We start from the raw sequence: 21,191 nt of genomic DNA on the forward strand, positions 1-21,191 counted from the left end.
GTTTTCAAGAATAAGACAATGGAGAGGAAAGTTTATCAAATACCAACCATTTATCAAGGGGCTTGAAAAGCTTCAGAAGCTAATTATTTTTCACTGTGAACTTTTCTAAAGGCCTTACAAAACTTAATTAGCTACTGTGAGGTTACATCAAGAAGGCTAAAGTTACCTGCTTCAATTGGACACAACAACTCTCTCATCGATGGCAAGTGGCAAGGCATGCAAGGATAGTCACTACCAATATTAAAACGAGAATACGTTTCACAATTGAATTGAAAAGAATATATAACTTTACATTAACTGAGTAAACTTAAACGGTTCTCATTATTTGAGTTTATAATTTAATTGAGAATATCTTTTATGTGTAAGCGTGAAACAAGAGCTAACAATTAATGATTAATCTGAGACACAAGGATGTAAAGAATATATTAGGATTGTTTTAGTGAATTTATGGATGTTTATTTAAGAGAAAAAATATATATAAAATGATTAAAAATTTTCATAAATTAAAATTAATCTATATTTTTCATTTTTTAAATTTTTTTATTTAACTTTTCTAAAATTTAAAAAAAAATTAATTTATAAAATAAATATTATTCATTTTATATATTTTTTTCTTCTCTTAAATTTGTCAATAAGTTATCTAAATAAAATTATTATTCTTTTAATAAAGTACTTTCTATTCGCATGATTACAAATTAAATTATTTTTTATATATTTAAAAATTAAATTTTATTAACTTCAATTTTTAGACTTGAGTTTAAATAATAACAAATAATTTTATAAAAAAAATACATAATTATTATATTAAAATATAATAAATATATCTTTTTGTAATAAAATTTTACTATTATTAACTACTTATCATTGATTCTAAAGATTGAGGTTAACAAAATTTTTAAAAATTTTAACTATTTGTTATGGACTTGTTTATAATTAAAAATCTGACAAAATGATTACAGTTTGATTAAGTACTAACTTAAGTAAGTTATTTTTATAATAATCATAGAGTAATTTTTCTTTAACCTTAATTAATGTGCAATTTTTCGTAGAGAGCTTTCCTTCTTTAAAATTGCTTTTGGGATTTTTCCGGTATGTCCGAGGAAGAAGACATCACTGTCGTCCTCGGCAAGGTACATCTATCAGTAATAATTGCGAAAAATTAAAATTATATTATTTGTCACATTTTTAATTACAATTTAAGCAAATCAGATTTATAATAAATTTAACTTTCAAACGAAATCAGCGTAAAATTCACATACTTCTATATGAAGGAGTACCATCCCGTGCATCAAAGAATGAGTCTTCAATTTTTTTTACACTTACCATAAAATTTTTATTATTATTATGATTGAATATTTATGAAGAGTGTGAGGGAGCATAAAACAAAAAAAATGTGGATCAAGCATTATTCTGAAAGAAATTATTCTTGGACTGTTGTCTATATTGAGCAACTTCGGAGGGTTGAACCGTTCTTTCTTCTTATGTGGACTCTGCAATCTGCAGAAAGAAAAAAAAATGAATATATAAAGTAAACCATCATATTGAGAGTGAGGCTAATATTTTCCTCCAGACAAAAACGAATGTTTTTATGCAAAAAACTTGATATTGGTTTGTCAATGTCACCAACTGCTTGTTCAATATCTCAGTCATGTTCATGTCCACAGTCCACCTTTCCATTTTCCATCTTAGTTTGACTTCTTACCTACACGTTGCAAGTGGCAGACTCATCCATGTAAGTCTAGTTTTTGGATAATTTTTTTTATTCATAAAGTAAAATAAATTCAAATTATTTTATTTTTTATATATATTTTTTTCTTATGAAGATTTATCTACACATTTATTCAAACTAAGTTATAAATATTAAAGGAGGCATAACAAGACACTCTTTAACGCATCGTTGAATAAATTTATTAAAAAAATCATAAAATTATGAACAAAATTTAATTTTAAATTAATCATAAAGATACGTTTTAAAAAGTATAAAAAGTAAGTTATTTATTTTTTTCTATTAACAACCTTCACTCAAAGTGAGACTAATTCACTAAAAATTGCAACTAAGGTAATGATACCTTCACATGATTATGATTTCTTTTATTTCCATTTTTACCCTTACTATCTGTAACGTAGCAACATAAGTTTTGTGAATATAATATGTATATTTCATATTATATTATGTGAAATAATCATTTTCTTTTATCGCAAACTAATTGTCGAAATAAAGCACAAACAAACTGTGAAATCCTTTATTCACGACCGTTATAATATAATTAAGAATAATAACACAATGTTTAATATCCATTGCATTATCAAAATAAATAATAATTTTCCATTTTCTTAATTAAAAATATATAATAATTATTGAATACTTCCCATAAACATTTTAGAACACTACTTATTATTCTTTTTTATAAAATTATGTTAGAAAAATAAGTATTAAAATATTTAATGTTTCAATTAAAGTTATCTGATTCAATTTAAAGTAATGAAATATAAATTTAAAAAAAACTCTCTTTGTCCCATACTATTTAATATTTTAGAGTTTAAAATTTTTAAAAATTATTTAATAATTTTAAATATTAATCATTTGAATAAATTTTTTTAGTAATATATCAACATATATTAATTAATATATGATTACAGTTTAACTATTTGTAAAAAATAATTAAAAATAGAAATTTATCATAATAATTTCTACGATTTCATTAATTTTAATTTTTAAGATTATATTTAAGCATTTAAATATATTAAAGATATAAAATCATAACAAACAAATATTTTTAAACAAAAAATTACTATTATTAAATACTTAAGTTCAGTCATAAAATTAAAGTTAATATTTTTATTTTATGATTATTAAATTTTAAGTATACATTCTTTTGGAAGATAAATAACATATGACGAAAAGAGTATAGTTCAAAAAATATATATTAAAAAGAAAAAGAGGAGATTCAACTCTTCCATAGAGGACAGAAGGCATTCATGCAATGAAGATGAATCCCAAACTGAAATGCAGAAGCGCGTGCATGTGACACCGCACCACCGAGTCCTCTACTTTCCTGTCTCGTCTGTGGCAAATAGTGTAGTTTAAATTTAATGAGTATTCTCATTTTTATTATTTGTCAAATAAATTTTGACATTAAATATTAATACATTAATATTAAATATTGATATCTATTATTAAAATGAAATTTAAAATTTTATTAAAAAAAAAGAATTTTTAAATAGTATCATGGGACAGAAATTGAACATTAAATTGTATCTTTAAATAAAAATAATTTTGTTTGAGCAAAATTATAAAAAATTCTTTTTAAACAAATTTCATATTTCATTTCTCAAACATTTTTGCTATCCTATCTTCGTATCATTTTCCATATTCAACTCATCTTCTTTTTTTTTTTTAACATCCTCTTCTCTTTATCTTTATTTTTACCACATATTCAATTTTTCTCTTCCTCTTCCTACTCTCATACTTACGTTACTTTTTTTCCCACCATCATCATTATACCATCCGTTTTCTCTATCTCCAGCTTTCTCTTCACTTCACACTCAGTTCTCCTTCCCTCTTTCACCCTCTTATAAAAAATACACAAAATTCGTTTAAATAAAAAAACATCAAATTCCTGTCACAGTAGGAGTGGATTCAATTTGACAAGAAAATAGTAAAAATTTTCCTATTCATTAAAGTTTCTATTAATCTTTCTATGTTTTGCATGTAAAAAGAAAATTTACTTATACCTATAAAAAAAATTTATAATATTTTTTAAATTTAATTTAAACATATTAAGAGTATAAATAATTTTATGCTGAAATCTAATTATGAATTATCATATTAACAAAACTAATTAATTTATATAATGATTAATATAAAATTAAATTTTTAGTGTATTCTAATTTATTGATATTTTAAAAGTTATATAGACTATTTTTTATCCCCTTAATAATTTTATTTCATATTTTTTATCATATAAATTTATGTATAAAATTATTTTAAAAAAAAGAAAATGAAGCTTACTAAATTGTGTTGTTAAATATTTTTATATTAAAATTCATAAAAAAAGTACAACTTATAAGAATAAAGAATAATATGTATATAAAAAAAAGAAGAATATATAGAATATATACCAATTTATTAAAAAATTTAACATAATATTATTTTTATTGTGAATTTTAATTTTGTTATATACTAATCATATATGAAAAATTAAGAAGCAATTAATCATATATATATATATATATATATATATATATTAATTATATTCTTCAAAATGGACATAAAAATGGATAGAGTGTTTTTAAATTTACGCTCAATCTCTATCTCACTCTTTCTGTAAATCATATTTTAGAAGTTTTTTTTCTTTCTAAGAATAATAATTAAAGAACTAACAACTAAAAAATAAAATCACAATCTTAATCTTTTAATAACCAAATTAGAAAAAAAATAAAAAATAACACCAATTTTTTTAAAATCATAATAAATACATTGATAAAATTATATATTTCAATTTTTTTAATAACATTTTTTACTCTTAAGTTTTTAATCTTTAAGAAAAAATCTTTGACGACTATAGATGTTTTAGTAATTTTTTTCAAAAGTGACAACTATATGAATATTACTTATTAGTGGTGACTATACTAATATTATGATAAGAGTATAGTTAGTTGATAAGTATATAAAGTATTTTACATTAACCTATAAAAGTCAATGTGCCTGAAGTGGATATCTTAACTTGATATAACTTTTTTTTTACGTAATACCTATTTTCGACAAGGTTTATAAAATAAGACACAAACAACTTTTTGAACAGCTTTTTAGAAGCCACCAAACTACATTTATGATATTTTGGATCATTTAGGAAGCCCCTCTCATTTTATTTCTTTATTGCTCAAATTTTCTTCAATAACATTTTATTTGTAAAGTTAACCAATTAAATTAAAGTTGTTTAGTAAAACTAACTGAAATATATTAAATAATTTTGTAAAGTATAAAAATAGAAAAAATAAATAAGAGTTAACCTTCAACAACAAACTTTCAATTAGCCGACATTTGAAAAAATGAAAATGTGTAAAGTTTGTAAAGAATTGTGACATTCTGGATTCTTCTCTGCATTCAATTAGCTGACTTTGACTCTGACCAATTAATCCATGAATCAGTGGCTGAAGCCTTTAAATAGAACACAAAAGATCCCAAGGAAGCGAAACTTGACTTTACAACAAGAATCGAGGAAGAAGAGTTCTGAACGAAGATGAAGACGCAAAATAGCGGCATTGAAGGATGCTTAATTCTAATTTGGTGCCACATCCAAAATCAATGCCATGTGGTATGTGACCACAAAATCTACCTCTATTTGTTACGTGTCTTCTCTTAGGGATCATTTGCTATGTCATCATGATTAAATCAAATGAAAATGAAAATTAAAATGATAAAATAAAAATCAAGGGTTAAATTATGAAACTAACTAATTAGATTGAAAAATATCAAATTAGAGTTATTATGAGTACATGATATTAATAGATAGAGAATTGATTCCATTGAATCCGATGTTTGTTAGTCTCCGAGGTCATTGAAGTACGTGACAATGTTGATTGCACGGTTTCGATGTCATTATGAGTAACAATTGCCTTCTGTCAATAAGGAGGAAACAGGAACCAATCTGGAGTTGAAAAATGGGTTTCGTGTAGAGCATAAAGTAGCAAGTCATTGCTTTCCACATTTTTTAAGAACACCAAGTGGATAGATAATATTGCTGAATTTGAAGAAAAGGGGTTGTGTACTTTACAAGTACAAACTTTACTGTATTTAGATGACACAATCCCAAAAGGATACGAGTTGTTTATGTTGTAAGGTTATAGATATAATAGTAATACTAACAGAATTAGAAAGCGTCTAAGCTATTGAAAGCATGATAATTTGTGTTTGGCTGCAAAAGCTTGAAACTTCTTTCTTTCCATATCAAAATTTTGTGTGTATCAATCTAAGATTGGAGAAGGGTAAACTTTAAATTTGAATATATATTTTTTTTCTAAAATACTTTGTGAAATTTATATCGGTAACTCTCTTATATATTATGGATTTGTTAGTAAATAATATAAGACTTTTATTATCATACGAGTCGCATCCTACCATGCATAGGATTATAATAATAACGTGCGGGGCAAAGAGAAGTTATGTAAAGAAAAGATGAAGAGAGCTATGTACTAAAGAAGGTAAATGCCACTTCCATGAAAATAATCTCCTCGAAGTCGTTTGGTGGCACAAGAAAGAGAAGATGGTCGGGAGGGTGAAAGTACTACTGTTTTGCAATTTTAATTTTACGAGGACTTGTAAAGCAAACAAGTTAAGGACATGTGTGGTTGGGTCACCTTGCTTCATCACCTGTGACCACGTGAAATATTTTGACCACCTTAAACTTCACCACCCTTCGAAACATGTTTCGTACTGTGAAATGAATTGCGATTTTAATTAAAAATTTATATTAAGAGACGTTTTAAGACATGTATTCCTTTAATCTTTGCGAAAAAAGAGACTTAAACAATATTAAAAAATGTTACTAAAACCTAGCTAGGCCCTAACAAATCCTGGTTTAAACTTTGGACACGTGAGCTGCTCCTACATATTCTATTTAATAATGATTGATTTAGCTATACAGACATGGAACAATAATGTTCATCATCCGTGACATTCACAAGTATTTAAATTGTCTTCTCCAAAAGAAAAACACCTTTACAGAAGATATTTACACAAGATAGAAGGGACAAAGTGGCATCCCAACAGTTATAAAGGCAATCTCAATGAATTTCATGTCTTTTTTTCTTTTTTTTTCTTTTTAGTATCATTTTATTTGATTGCTAATAAGCACCCAATCATCCACCATCCAATGACCTCTCACATCCACATACAAAAACTTTTACAAGAATCATAAAACCAACAAATCCAAAGAACAAAAGTCAACACAATTTTTTGTTTGTGGTGGCTAAACACAAGACACAAATGAAATTAAATTAGAAGAACAAAAGAAAAGAGGTAACCTGCAACCCACAACCAAACCCAAGAGAAGGGCATTACAGTCATTTGACAAGCTCATCCACCACAGGGAAGGAAGGATACCGTGCGCAACGGTTAGAGAGGAAAACCCTGCAATCGTCTTTGGGGCAAATAGTGGGGACATAGGCGATCTCATCACAGCCGTCAGTTCTGTCCCTCTTGAAATCAATCAACGTTGAGAACATGGCGATAAACAAAACAAGATGATTTAACGCGTACCTCTGGCCCACACACTGGTGGGGCCCAGCCCCAAACGCCAAAAAGTTTCTTTTAAATATTTGGTCCTCTTGCCTCTCCTCCGAAAACCGGTTCGGATCAAACCGGTCCGGTTCAGTGAACCCCTGAAACGACGACTCGAACGCCGACGGAAAAATAATTGCTCCCTTCGGTATCGTATAAGATTCCGTCAGCGGAAACCTCTCCGCCGCGATGTGCGGTACCAGCGTCGCCGGCGGCCGAAACCTCACCACCTCACGCGCCACCGCCTGCGTGTACTTCATCTCCCTCAGCTGCTCCGAAGTTATCAGCACGTCCGACTCCGGCGACCAGATTCCGGCAACCTCCTCCCTCACCTTCGCCAGCACCTCCGGGTGCGAGTCCAGAAGCGCCACCGCCCACAGCAGCGACGACGTGGACGCGTCCTGCGCCGCGAAGAGGAAGTCGAAGAGGTAGCCGCCGATCTCGGCGTCCGAGGTGAACGGCATAACGTGCTCTCCGGCGAGCCTTGCCTCTTCGATTTCCCTCAGAGTGTCCTGCATCCAGTAATCGATGAGGCACGAAGGTTCTTCTCCCTTCTCCATCCTCGCCTTGCTCATCTCGGCGCAGGTGGCCAGGGCTCCGACGAGGCGGTCGACGGCGAGCCTCGCGTTTCGAAACGCGGTGCCGGGGAAATCAATGGGGAGCTTCATGAGGCCGACGTTGAAGAGGAAGTAATCACGCTCGAAGCGCTCTCGGGCTTTTGGGCCCAAGTAGGAGCCGACGAAGACAGTCTGGGAAGTGTCGAGGTTCATGTCGCGGGCGAGGATACGGAGGGGAATTGAGTGTTGTTGGGCTTGGGCTTTCTGGACCCATGACTTGAGATGGTTGAGGATTATAATTTGCTGGAGGCTTGTGTAGGTGGAGAGGGCCTTGGGGGTGAAGTTGGGGGCTATCCTACGGCGGAGGTTTTTGTGGTCTTGGCCCATCATGTAGATGAGGTTGTGTTCCCCGAAGAGTTTTTTGCCGAAGGGGTGGCCGACGAGGCGGAAGGCGTCGGGCCTGACATTGGCGAAGACTTTGTGAGAGAGTTCGGTGTCTCGGATGAAGACGATGAAGTTGCCGATGATGTAGTTGACGGAGAATCCTAGGGTGGTGGACTTGGCTAGGTAGGATTGCAGGTCCCAGAACTTTGTTGGGTTTCGTACCAATGGGATTGCGTTGCCTAGGAAGGGTGGCACTAGGGCTGGTCCTGGGACTGAGCCCTTCTTGAGGAGGTAGGAGATCTGTTCGAGGAGAAGGAGGAGGAGTAGGAAGCATAGGAAGTAGGGTGTTAAGTCCTTGAAGGAGAAGGAGACAACAGAGGATGTTAGAGTGGTCATACCCATTGTGTTCTAAGTCCAATGGCGAGGGTGGATAAGGATTTATTTTGATTGTAAAAAGAGTGAGATTTGAAGTCAAATTTGAGAGGGAGAGGAACGGGGGCTGCAGCTATGAGAATTAGAAATAAAAATAAAAGACAAAGGGCGGGGATTGGGGAGAAGAAGAGGCAGGCGAGGGTGGGGCTATGGTGGGGTTCAGATCCAGCTAGGTCAGGCCACCCTATGACGTGGGAAACATCGTTTACGACAACACCACCAACAACATTAACATTAACATTAACAATAACAATAACGCTTCCTCATTTCAAATTATCCCTCTCCCCCTTTCTCTTCTTCTACACTCAACACCCCCCCTTCCGTTTCATCTTCCTCCCTTTCCTCCTCATACAATCCCCCCTTCCACTTATCCTCCTTCAAACAAAACTAACAAATACTTTCGTAACAATTACACCTATCAATAACATTTTTTTTTATTGTGTATTAATTCCCTAACCAATTCTCTTTAAGTATTAATTAACAACACCTATCAACAAAATTCAATAAATAAACAAATATTAGCTTCGCACTCATTATAATTCAGTTTAAACATTTAAATATGATTTTTTTTATTATAAACAATATATTTATTACATTGACATTGTAAAAATTCACCTCTTTTAAATGTTTAAACTTAAGTTTTCAAATTTTAAGTTAATAAAAAAATTAAACAGTAAAAATTAAAAATATTTTGTTAAAAAGATACACTATTTTTATATATTTTAACATATTTAAATAAAAATTCATTCTTTATTAATTCGGTAACCAGTACTCTTGAAGTATTAATTAACATCACCTATCAACAAAATTCAATAAAAATAAAAATACTAACTTCGCAATTTTTATAATTAAGTTTAAACATTTAAATACGATATTTTTATGAAAAAATTATTTATTATATTGACATTGTAAATATATACCAAATGCTTATAATTTTTTATACACTTTTATTGTTATTAATTATTTAAACTTGGTCTTAAGAGTTCAAGTTAATTTTTTTCATAAAAAATAAATAACTTTGAAGTTATTTATAATTCGAAAAATATGAAAGACAGTAAAAAGAAAAAGGTTATAAATTTTATATATATTAATGTTTTAATTATAAAATATTTTAACTAAAAAAAAAAAATATAACCCCCCCACTTATCTAGATATCTTTTGGCCAATTCTATGGAAACAAACAAGGGGTAACATTATCAATGTATATATTTTAACAACTCTTTTGAGCATTTTTTATTCTTCATTGATCTTTTGTAACGATGCATATGTAACACTAAAAGCTTTCCCTGCAAAAAAAATTAATTATTTTGTTATGTATTTCATATTTTTAATTTATCAAATTTTAAGTTTTATTTATTTATTTTTTAAGTTCTAAACACATAACATTTAACAATACATTAATTTTTCATGAATTAAAAAGTTTTAACTTATTTGTAACATACATAATTTTATCATCATTTTATGAAACAATATTAAAAGCAAACAGTTAAATAGTTGAACGACATTGAATTTAATATCACTAAACATTAACACATGTATTACTGACAAAACCTTCTAGAAGCAGTTGGCCCATTATGAACAATGCAAATCCATCCTTATATATAAAGGCAGGTATAAAAAAACTATAGTAGAAGTTAACAAAAATATAATTCATATAATATATTGCATAAATATATATATTAATTTTCTTAAATAATTTGAAAATTATAATCAATGTGAGAAATATTAATGTAATCTCCAGTTTTATTTTCTTTAATCTCTCACCAAATTGTAAAAAACCTCTTTTATTTTTATTTTTAAAGAGAATGAAAGAAACCTTTTCTTCGTGCTGTATTTTTTTTTTCTTGTAAACCTTTTAATTGTCTGTTGTTCGTACTTTGCTTGGAGCATTCTGTTCCAGCACTACCACCTATTAAAATATTTCGCATCGTACAATGAGCTAAACACCTTTTATGATTTTTGATCATTAATATCATAATTATTAAAAAAAAAATTTCATATAATACATAATAACGTTTTGTTACGGCAATTCATTAATGGGTATCACAATGAGTTCACGTTAATTGCGTCAAACTTGTATTTTTTAGAATAACTTAAACAATGGTCCTCTCAACTGTGTATAATTAGTTAAGTTACGAAATATAATTTTTGAGTATGTGAATATAATTTTTTATAATATTTTTTTTATTCCATTTGTTCATTCTTCAGGCTTATCATAAACGTTCCTTCGGACAAAAAAAATGTTAAAAAAAGTATAAAATTATAACATGTCATAAATTTTAGCGATATTTTATAATGATATTTATATATAACTTAACCATGTAATAAAAAAGCTTGCAAAAACTAAGCACGTATTTTTTATTCAGCGACGTGTGGCATTTGTCAAGGTTGAGTGAGCTGCCGAACTATTATTTTAAAGTCGAGCTTTTAAATTATGTTTCGATATCTAATGATGAATAAAATAAAATAGAATTTACATTAAATAATTTAGTTATTATTCTTTGGATGGTTGTGATATTGTTTTTAATTAAAATTAAAGTTTTCTTTTAATAATTTAAACTAATTTATAATGTTGAATTTTAAAATATAAATCATTAAGATAAAATTTTAAACTAAAAAATAATATTACAAACACAAAAGATAATCCATCTAAATTTTATATTTTTATATTTTATTGTTAAACCGGTAAACACAGTAATAGGAGTTATAATTTGATTGTTCTTATGCTGCCGTTGTCACTGTATATACAGATGTGTGTATGCTGAAAACTAAAATAAGAATAACTCAATAGACACACATGTATCGAATGATACAAAATTATATTTCAAAAAATACTTAATAAAACATTTTATACTTTGATGATTTTTAATTAATAATTAGAAGTATTCTAAAAGAGCATGTCATAGTCATAGAGTGTTGCTAGTATTCCTCTTGTATCATTAATATTAATAATAACAAGTTGAAGTATAGTTTTTATTTTCAAGTCTAATGAGCATGAAAAGATTTAGCTAATAAGAAAAAAGTAATTAATAGAGTAAAAATTCAATTTATTATATTTTATCTATAAATAAGATTTTATGGTCGATTTAGTTAGATGTCTTAACTGTGAATTAGGTAGGAGTGAAAGTTAAAAAAATCTAAATATGTTAATGACGTACGTCTATATTATACGTAAATTAGCTGAAATTCCATTATACCAACTCCACCCATATATTAAAAACAACGACTCAATTAATCCGTTATGTTTGCATGATTATCTTAAACTCAACAAATACCATATTTGCCAGCTTGGAATTGAAGTTTTTAGATCTGACAAGAGGGAGAAAAAGAAACATTTAAAAATAAAAACACAAAAGGAAAAATACAGGTAAAAAAAACGGATACATGTGTTTTATATTATTTAAATTGAGAAGAATAAAAAGAAAAAAAGTATTTTCTTTATTTATTTTATCAGACATAAAAAACAAAATAATATTTTATTTTAAGGATATTTTTATCTTCATAAGAAAATATAAAATAATTAGTCTTGTTGAATTTTCACCAAAATAATTACCCTAAATCTTGATAAAATATTTCTTACAGAGGAAAATATAAAAAATTTTAGAGCCCAGTGTTTTTTTCTTTTGTTTTTGTCGATTTCTCTCTCTCTCTCTCTCTTTCGTGTTTCTTGCCTCTACTAAAGGATAAGAAGTAGAATTCAAGATTTTCAAGTTTATCTTCATATATTAGATAATTCACCAGAATATATATATATATATATATATATATATATATATATATATATATATATATTCTTTCTTAATAAACCATCCACTAAATAAAAATGTTTTTTTTTTGTTTCCTGACCCTTAGACTATTTCAAAACAGAGGAAGCAAACTAGAGAAAATTGTTTTTCATCATTTGAACTTGATTTTTACGTAATTAAGGCTCAATTTTGGTCATTTAAAAAAATTATCAAAAAATAGGATAAAAATATTTTTAAAATATAAAAATATAGGTTATTTTTTATATTAGTTTTTTTCTTAGAAAAAAATGTTATAAAAATTTACCCAAACTGTGACATATGACAAAAATATAGAGTCTTGGGAGGTTTGTGACATCAAATTACAATCACTTTTATAAAATATATAGGGTGCTAATATATCTCTTTACAATCTTTTATAAAAGTGTGACATATTAAAATTTTGCTTTCAACTTCTATTTTTTTGGTCATATCAGTCGTTACATCTTCCATACTTTTTTATTTTTATTTTTCTCTCCTGTTTTTTCCAAACTGCAATGATAGTTCCTTCTTTCCTTCAACAACAGTGTTAGCTTTCTTCAAGAAGTTTGAAAAGAAAGTGATCATTTTGGAATATTTGAAGCCTATCATATTATTTTATTTTTAATTTCCCGTGGGAATATATTAAGTCAATTGCTTGCTTCTGTCACATTAGAATGAATTTTCAATTTGTTTCAAATTTGACAAGACTTCAAATTCGCAATCGTGTACGACCAGCCATCTCTTTAGAACATCGTATATTTGATATTTCCTTCATGGGTTCATTATTTGGGTACGCGATCAAAAAGCTGAAAGGTTCTTTCCACATGCAGACACCGTAACGAACACATGGTACCATAAAACATAGCATAGCACTTCAGCAAAAGCCACGGTTGATAATATCGTATGTATGTACTATGTAAAGTGTAGAATGTTCTTCTAGTCTAAGGTTGCTACAGCATGGCGGTGATGCAATAATAAAATAATATTGTATAATATTTTACGTATGAAATAATAATTAATTTTTAAAAAAATTCACTAAGTCAATACTTAAACTGATATTTCATTATATACTTTAATTTATTATAATGATTAAATTTGATAGTATGTAAAATTATTATTATTAAAATAATTTAATCCTTATCGTCATAGTGTTGTATATATGTGCATTGTGATGAAAATAAAAGACAATAATATCTATCTCTTAAAAGAAATGGGAAATGCATGTCACGAACAAAATAACAAAACAAGAAGGATACTTGAAAAAGAAGGGGCTGGTCCCCGCAAGCGAGGTGCCACTTGGCATTTTATTGTTATTATTATTCCTTAATTGACGCGTGCCAATGCAAGAAAAACATAAAATATCTGCCAATAATGAGCATACTTAGAAATAACGATGATAGCGTGAACCTTGCATTTAAAAAAAAAAATTAAATAGTAACAATGAAATTAAAGGCATATTTATTTTTCATTCAAGTGAAATAAATAATGTGGTAACTTCGATGATCTAATAATTTGCGATCCCTTTAATTTATTTTTACAGGTATGTTGGATTGGGCATGATAATATTAAATATGGAGTAGTTTCCACGCGCACCACGTCTTTATAATAAATTATAAAATTAACTATAATTAAATACAAATATGAATGAAACTTACATCAAATAAAAAAACGTAATTCTAAATTTTTACTTTTTTATTAGAATTTGTAACTTATTCATCTTAGTCTATTAAAATTTTCATTAAAATTTTAATAATTTAAATTTTTTTTAAGATAAAACATCTAAACAATACATTTTAACCATAAAATTTTAATTTTTAAAAAATAATTACTCACTTGAAATATCCCATCCAGATAAAATAAATAAAATTTTTAAAAAATTTAAATGACATCATTTAAATTTTTTATTTAAAAATATTTTATTTTGATATAATAATTAAATTTTGTTTATTATTAATATTTTTTTGGGTAGAATAATTAAATTACTTATATTTAAAAAAATTAAAATTATCACTTTTTTTTACAATGTTAATTAAAAATATAAAATTTAAATTATTAAAATGATCATAAATAAATCAATAAAAACATGAATAAAACATGTAATAAATGAAAAAAGCAATTTCAAATCCTTACCCTTTTGTTAAAATTTGTAATTCTTTAATTTAGTATGTTAAAAATCTTGACTTAAATTTTTATAATTTTAAATTTTTTAAATTTATTATTCAAACAATAAATTTTAATTTATAAAATTATATTTTTTTACAAAATAATTTACTCACTTAAAATATCACGTCTCAAATTTTGAGACTACTGCTTCCTCTCCTAAACTTTGATACACAGCTACCTTTTGTTCATTTTACTGCTAATTTACCGGCATGTCCAACTCACGGGTGCTTTATTTTATATAATTAAATAATTAAATTTATATTTTTATAAATAACTATATAGACAATAAAATTATTTTTAAAATAATTTCTTTAAAAATTTATGTTAACCTAATAATATAACTATTAATAATATATATTAAAATAATAAATTTTCAATATAATTAAATATTTTTAAAATAATACTTTTATTGAATAGTATAAAAATAACCTTTAAATTAAATAAATGTCAACAATCAATACATATTAATAATAATAAATTTAAATGATGAGACTCTTACAAAACAAACTTCAAATTAAAAAATAGAGATAAAAATTAAGATGATTTTATAAATATAAAAATAAATATTCATTAAAATATAATTTATATAAGTAATAAAAGAAAGTTAAGTAGTAATTTTAATTTTTAAAATTTTAAATAAAATCAACAAAAGTGTGGATAAAAAAATATTATAAAAAAAAGTCTAATTCATATATAATCTTTGGTCAATTTTAATTTTAAAATATACATGTGTCAAACTATAAAAAAGCATGACTTTACGAATAATTTAATTTTTAAATAATAAATTATCATTTAGAACATAACATATATGTTAATTGCATTATACAACTTGTTTAAATTTTCAGTTTACAAGTTTTTTTTTTTGTTTGATTTGATTAGTTTACTTTACTTTCCAAGATTTAAAGCTAAACTATTTCAAAGAATATTTCTGATTAATCAATGTTCTTTCAGTATGTATAATTTTATAAAATATATGTGTCTGTTTGACGCATAGAATTAGGTGTGGAATTAATACTTAAAATTAGAATTAGATTCATTAATTTTAAATTTTAAATTTAGTAACTTTTTAGAATTAGAATTGTAATTTTACATGACAATTTTTTAAAATTAAAAAATAACTAGGTCATTTTTTTAAATCTTAATTTATACTTTAAAAATTATCAATTCTACATCTCAGAATTTTTGTCATTTTCTAAAACTATAACTTAATATTTTTATCTTTGTCAAAAAGTTCATATTTAGAATTTAAATAAATGTATGATGTGATTTTTATTTTGATTGCTATCATGTCTGCGTGCATTGCTTATAATGTCTCAAGGAAAACGTTTGATTAAAGTTTCTTTTATTGTGAATTAAATCGACCTAAATACACATATAATTATAAAATATCATGAATAAGTCCTTATTTAAAATTTAATAATTATATCAGTTATTTTCGAACTTAATTAATTTTCCGTGTATTTTCACAATATTTAAAATAATTATACGTATAAATAAACTTAACAAAAAAAATGAATTGTATTATCATTTTCTTGAAAATCAAAATTTATTTCTTCAAGTATTTAATATAACAGCATTTAACGAGATTCAAATTTAAAATTATAAAATAATTTATAATAGTTAATCCAATTAAAAGTAGTTTTATATTAATTAAATACAAATAAATTTTTAAATATGGATTGGTAAGGTAGTCTATTCTCAAATCTCTGTAGCATCTAAATACAAATACGGGACAAATTTATTGCTCCATGCATGTCTGACAAATCAATTCAATTTTGTATTCATAAATGTTAATAATACGATACAATTTGCAGGAGAAAATCGTATAGATAAAAAAGAGTACACAATTAATATAAAAACTTAGGTTGTTCAATTATTGAACGAGTAAAGCTGTATCTTGTACCCAGAATCAAATTGCTTTATAAATCACAAATAAAAAAGAAAAAGAACTAAGTTATATATTTGTGGAGAAAATTGAGTTTTATCCATTAATTAACGATGATGAGATAGAGAAGATGCTTTAAATATAGACTTAATCGTTATTTTTATGATCAGTACTTATAATTACACTTTAACTTCAAAAGTGTATATCTTCAATTAAGAAAAGTCAAATCTTATGTTCAGTATATTCTTTTTCTACTACTAGTGTGACTTTTATGCGTAAATAGTTATTAAAGGGCACAATTTTCCCGTGTTTTCCTTTTTCACAGACCTTTCAACGTTTTCTAAAGCAAAATAACATGCTATCTTTCTTATGTGGCCACGTTATCCCATGTTCTTAAACACATTATTTGGATATCACGTGATATCCAATTTTATTCCGATCTCTTTCAAAATTTAAAATAGAAAAATAAAAAACAATTAAATTTTGTAAGAGGTTTTAAAAATTAAATAATAAATTTAAAACTTAAAATTTTAAAATAGTTAAAATAGTTTATAAATCTATAGAAGAGTAGATGAGATAATGAAAAAAAAATTATTAGTAATAGAATTTTGGAAAGTTGAAACTTTTTATTAAATAAATAAATATGTATATTAAATATAATTTAGGGTTGAGTAATAAGTTATAAATAAGATGTATATTCTGGAAAGATAATTTTTTTTAAGAGAGTATAGGAAAAAAAAAAAAGAGAATTAGAAGACAAAAAAGAGTAAGAATTCACAAGAGAGATTAGAAAATAAAGATAAAGAGGAGTAGACCATATTAAAAAAAACTAAAGCTATGTGAATAAGTGAAAAAGAAAAAAGAGACAGTTGTAGAGGAATTAACATTTTGAAGACACTAAGAATCCTCAAAGCACATCTTAAAGTTAATTAAAGAGAATAAATCTAAAGCGTTAAAGAAAAGATCAAAGTAAATACTAAAATATTATAAAGGGGTTAATTACAAAATTTTATTTGCTAGAACAAATAAGAGTTCTTCTTTTTATTATTATTTTTTTTTGTTTTCATTTTTTTATTTACATGTATTCCTCTCTTGTTCTCTATTTGTTCATATGAAGATCTAATATTTTAAATTTTTAAAAAATCTAATTCAAACAAATCTTTCCTTTTTTTCAAACTTTAAAAGTTCTAATTTTTTCTAACATTAAAAAATTTATTTTTTTTAAAAAAAAACTAAAGCTATGTGAAAAAGAGAAAAAGAGAAAAGAGACAATTGTCAAGAAATTAATATTTTAAAGACACTAAGAATCCTCAAAGCACATATTTAAGTTAATTAAAGAGAATAAATCTAAATCATTAAAGAAAATATCCAAGTAAATCCTAAAACATTATAAAGGGGTTAACTAAAAAAATTTATTTGCTAAAACATTAAAAAAAAATTAGTTTCTCTATCTAATTTTAATTTAAACAGACTATGAATAATTCCAAGTACTTATGCTTTTTAAAAAAATTATATAAAAATAAAACTGTTACATTTTCTTAATTTCATAATAATAATAATAATAATAATAATAAATGTCAAGGTAAGTTTTTTTTGTAAAATATATTTATTTTACCCAAAAACACAAAAAAAAAGAATAATATTTTATAAATAATTCATTGCTTTAATTAAAATTAGCTTTTTCTCTAAAATTGTGTTTCTTTATTTGAAAAATATAAAAAGTAAAATCTCTTATAAGTTGTAAAAATTAGAAATGAAACTAAAAAAATAATAATAAATTTAAAAATAGTAAAAAAAATATTGATTATTTTCTTTGAGTGAAATAAATATTTCTGAAGTTAAAATAATTTTGTATAATTAATTAGAAGGTAACTATTTTATTTAAAAGACGTTGTAGGATGTTAATATATTTCTAACGCGTAAATGGCTCGCCAAATATAACTTTGGTTTTAAATATTATTTTCTTAATTAAAGTTTTTTTAATATTTTTCTTGAATAAACTATGTTGACGACTTTGGGTCATCAGTTTCTTTAATAGATTGTAGCTCTTTTTTACGTTTTTCTTTTTTCACATGGTCGTCTTCTGGTCATTATCATAGATCTACCACTCTATCAACATCAATTGACCGTTACGTGAATTTAATATTTTTTAAACTTTTCTTATTTTAAAAATTAAACTACCCTTGCATAAAATTTAAGTTAGCATTAAACTATTCAATAAACCCTTAAGATTCAAACAACAATGAAAATAGATCTAATACTCTATTAACATCACTTGATCGGTGCATGATTTCAATTTTTTTAAAGAAAATAATATATATTAAAAAAATAAACAAAAAATGAGAAATAGATCTGTAAAGTATTTCAACCCTAAATCTATATATATAAAAAATATTTCTTTTTTCTTGCAAATCTAAAAAATCTTTAGATCCTTTCTATCCCTAAAAACTTAACACTTTCCTAATCCTAAAACTCTTTCCTTTTTGCAAATTCCTAAAAACCTAAATTTTTCTAATCCTAAAAGTCTGTTCCTTTTTAAATATATATATATATATATATATATAATTCTTTTTTTATTCATTTTTTCTCAATATATATGTTTACAAAAAGACCTTTAGGGTTAGCATTAATTATGTTTTTAGGGATTTTTTTTAGGTTTACATAAAAGGACAAATTTTTAAATTTGCAAAATGACCTTTAGGGTTAAAAAGGAAATTTAGGGTTGAAAAAAAGAATAATTTTTATTGAATTAGGGTTAAAAAAAGGAATAATTTTTTAAGGGTTAGAAAAATTAGGACTTTTAAGATTTGAAAAAAAGGAAGATTTTTTTTATTGAAATATGTTTTTTAGCATTTGAAAAAAATTAAATTTTTAGGGTTAGAAAAAAAAAGGACTTTTGGGGTTTAAAAAAAGAGAATATTTTTATTGAATTAGGTTTTTTAGGGTTTAGAAAAAAAAAAGTAAATTTTTTATGGTTAGAAAAAAATTAAGAGTTGTAGGGTTTGAAAAAAAGAGAAATTTTGTATTGAATTAGACTTTTTAGAGTTTGAAATTGTTAAATCTTTGGATGAACAAATAAATAATAAGAGAGGAATACACAAAATAAATAAAGAACAAAAACAAAGAAAAATAATAATAAGAAGAAGAACTTTTACTTGTTTTAGCAAACAAAGGTTTTTTATTGACACCTTGTAATACTTTATGATTCATGATTGGATATCTTCTTTAAAACTCTAAATTTGTTTTCTGTGCTTTTGAATTTTTAGTGACCTTGGAATGTTAGTTCCTCCTTCTTGTCTCTTTCGTTTTCAAATATTTTCAAAGCTTTAATTTTCTTTGATCCTTCTCTTCCTCTTTATCTTTGTTTATTGGGTTCTCTTGAATTCTCTCTATTTTGCTTCTTTGTCTTCCAAAACTCTCCCAATTCCTTTTTTCTTTTTCTCTCGTGCTTTCTCAAAAAAGTTTTTCCTTTCTTTAAGAACACATTTTTATTATAACTCACCCTCTAAACTCTAAATCCTATTTAATATGTATTTTTATTTTAATAAAAGGCTCCAATTATTCACAATTTTTTATTTTTTAATGACCACTAATAAGTTTTTTATTGTGTCTCGTTCACTCTCCTAAAAATTTAAAAACTATTTTGATCATTTTTAAATCTTATTTTAAATTAGCTCTATATCTATATCTTAATCTCTTATGAAATCTAATTATTTTATTTTTTTACTTTTAAAGTTTAAAATTATTTTTGAAAGAGACCTGAATAAAATTGAGTATTCACACGTATGGAAAAAAAAAAACATAATTTGCATTCAAGAATTATAAAAATTACATATTTTAAAAGGGTTTTTCTCACTAGAATTCTTAACATATTAGTTCAGAAATTAACAAACTATGAATTTTTATTAAAATAACATCAAAATATATTAAAATTAAAAGTATATTTATTTAATTAGTATGCTTTATTTTATTTTATTTTATTATCGACTTGGTATGCATTGAATATAATAATAATAGTATTATTACAAATATATAACCATGGTAGAATTGTTATTGTTGATCGTAAAATTATTAGAAAAAAAATTAATGATTGGTTATGCATGTGTTATAAATAACGAATTTTTTAAAACTCAATTTCTTACTTTTTTTTTTTTTTATGTAATGGTCAAGATTCTTTACTTTATTTTACTTTATTTTATGTAAGATGAATCACTCCTTTAAGATGACAAATATATTTGTTCAAATCCCACTCGTTATTTGTTTTTTCTTAATATTTTGCAAAAGTGCTTGAAGTTATTAAATCGGTACCGGTTCACAGCTTTCCCCTCTATAGACTTTTATTCTATACGCCAAAAAAAAATGCAAACTGAAAAAAGATGCAGGAAAATGTTTTTGCTCACATTGGGTATATAAAAGTTGCAATCATTTGTTCACCTTATCAAGGACCACATGTGGACTGAAAAAAAACTATCAAGGACCATATAACAACCTACGACATTTTAACGATTATTTGGTTCAAAGGAAGGAGAGTAAAGAGAGATTCTAATGAAGCGAGTAAAGAGACACTTTCTTTGATATAATTAATGAAAAAACCTTCGCTCTATTTCTTCCCAATTTCGGGGAGAGTTTAACTCTGCTCCCCTCTAAATCCTCCAGAAACACCGTGCAACCCAATTTTACAATACAAGAACATATATGATGCGGAGTCAATCCAATCGGAGAAC

General features: G+C 25.9%; 1 protein-coding gene across 1 annotated transcript; it reads right to left on the reverse strand.

Annotated features, from left to right (window-relative positions):
• Window positions 1-7,065: 7,065 nt before the first annotated feature.
• LOC113852140 (cytochrome P450 710A11-like) lies at window positions 7,066-8,625 on the reverse strand. The gene has a single exon (XM_027482388.1). It carries the CDS (start codon window positions 8,623-8,625, stop codon window positions 7,066-7,068), a length of 1,560 nt encoding a protein of 519 aa, XP_027338189.1.
• Window positions 8,626-21,191: the final 12,566 nt, after the last annotated feature.

Source organism: Abrus precatorius, unplaced genomic scaffold (genome assembly GCF_003935025.1).
Source record: "Abrus precatorius isolate BTA unplaced genomic scaffold, Abrus_2018 Scaffold10, whole genome shotgun sequence".
In the NCBI taxonomy this organism is placed as follows: Eukaryota; Viridiplantae; Streptophyta; class Magnoliopsida; order Fabales; family Fabaceae; genus Abrus; species Abrus precatorius.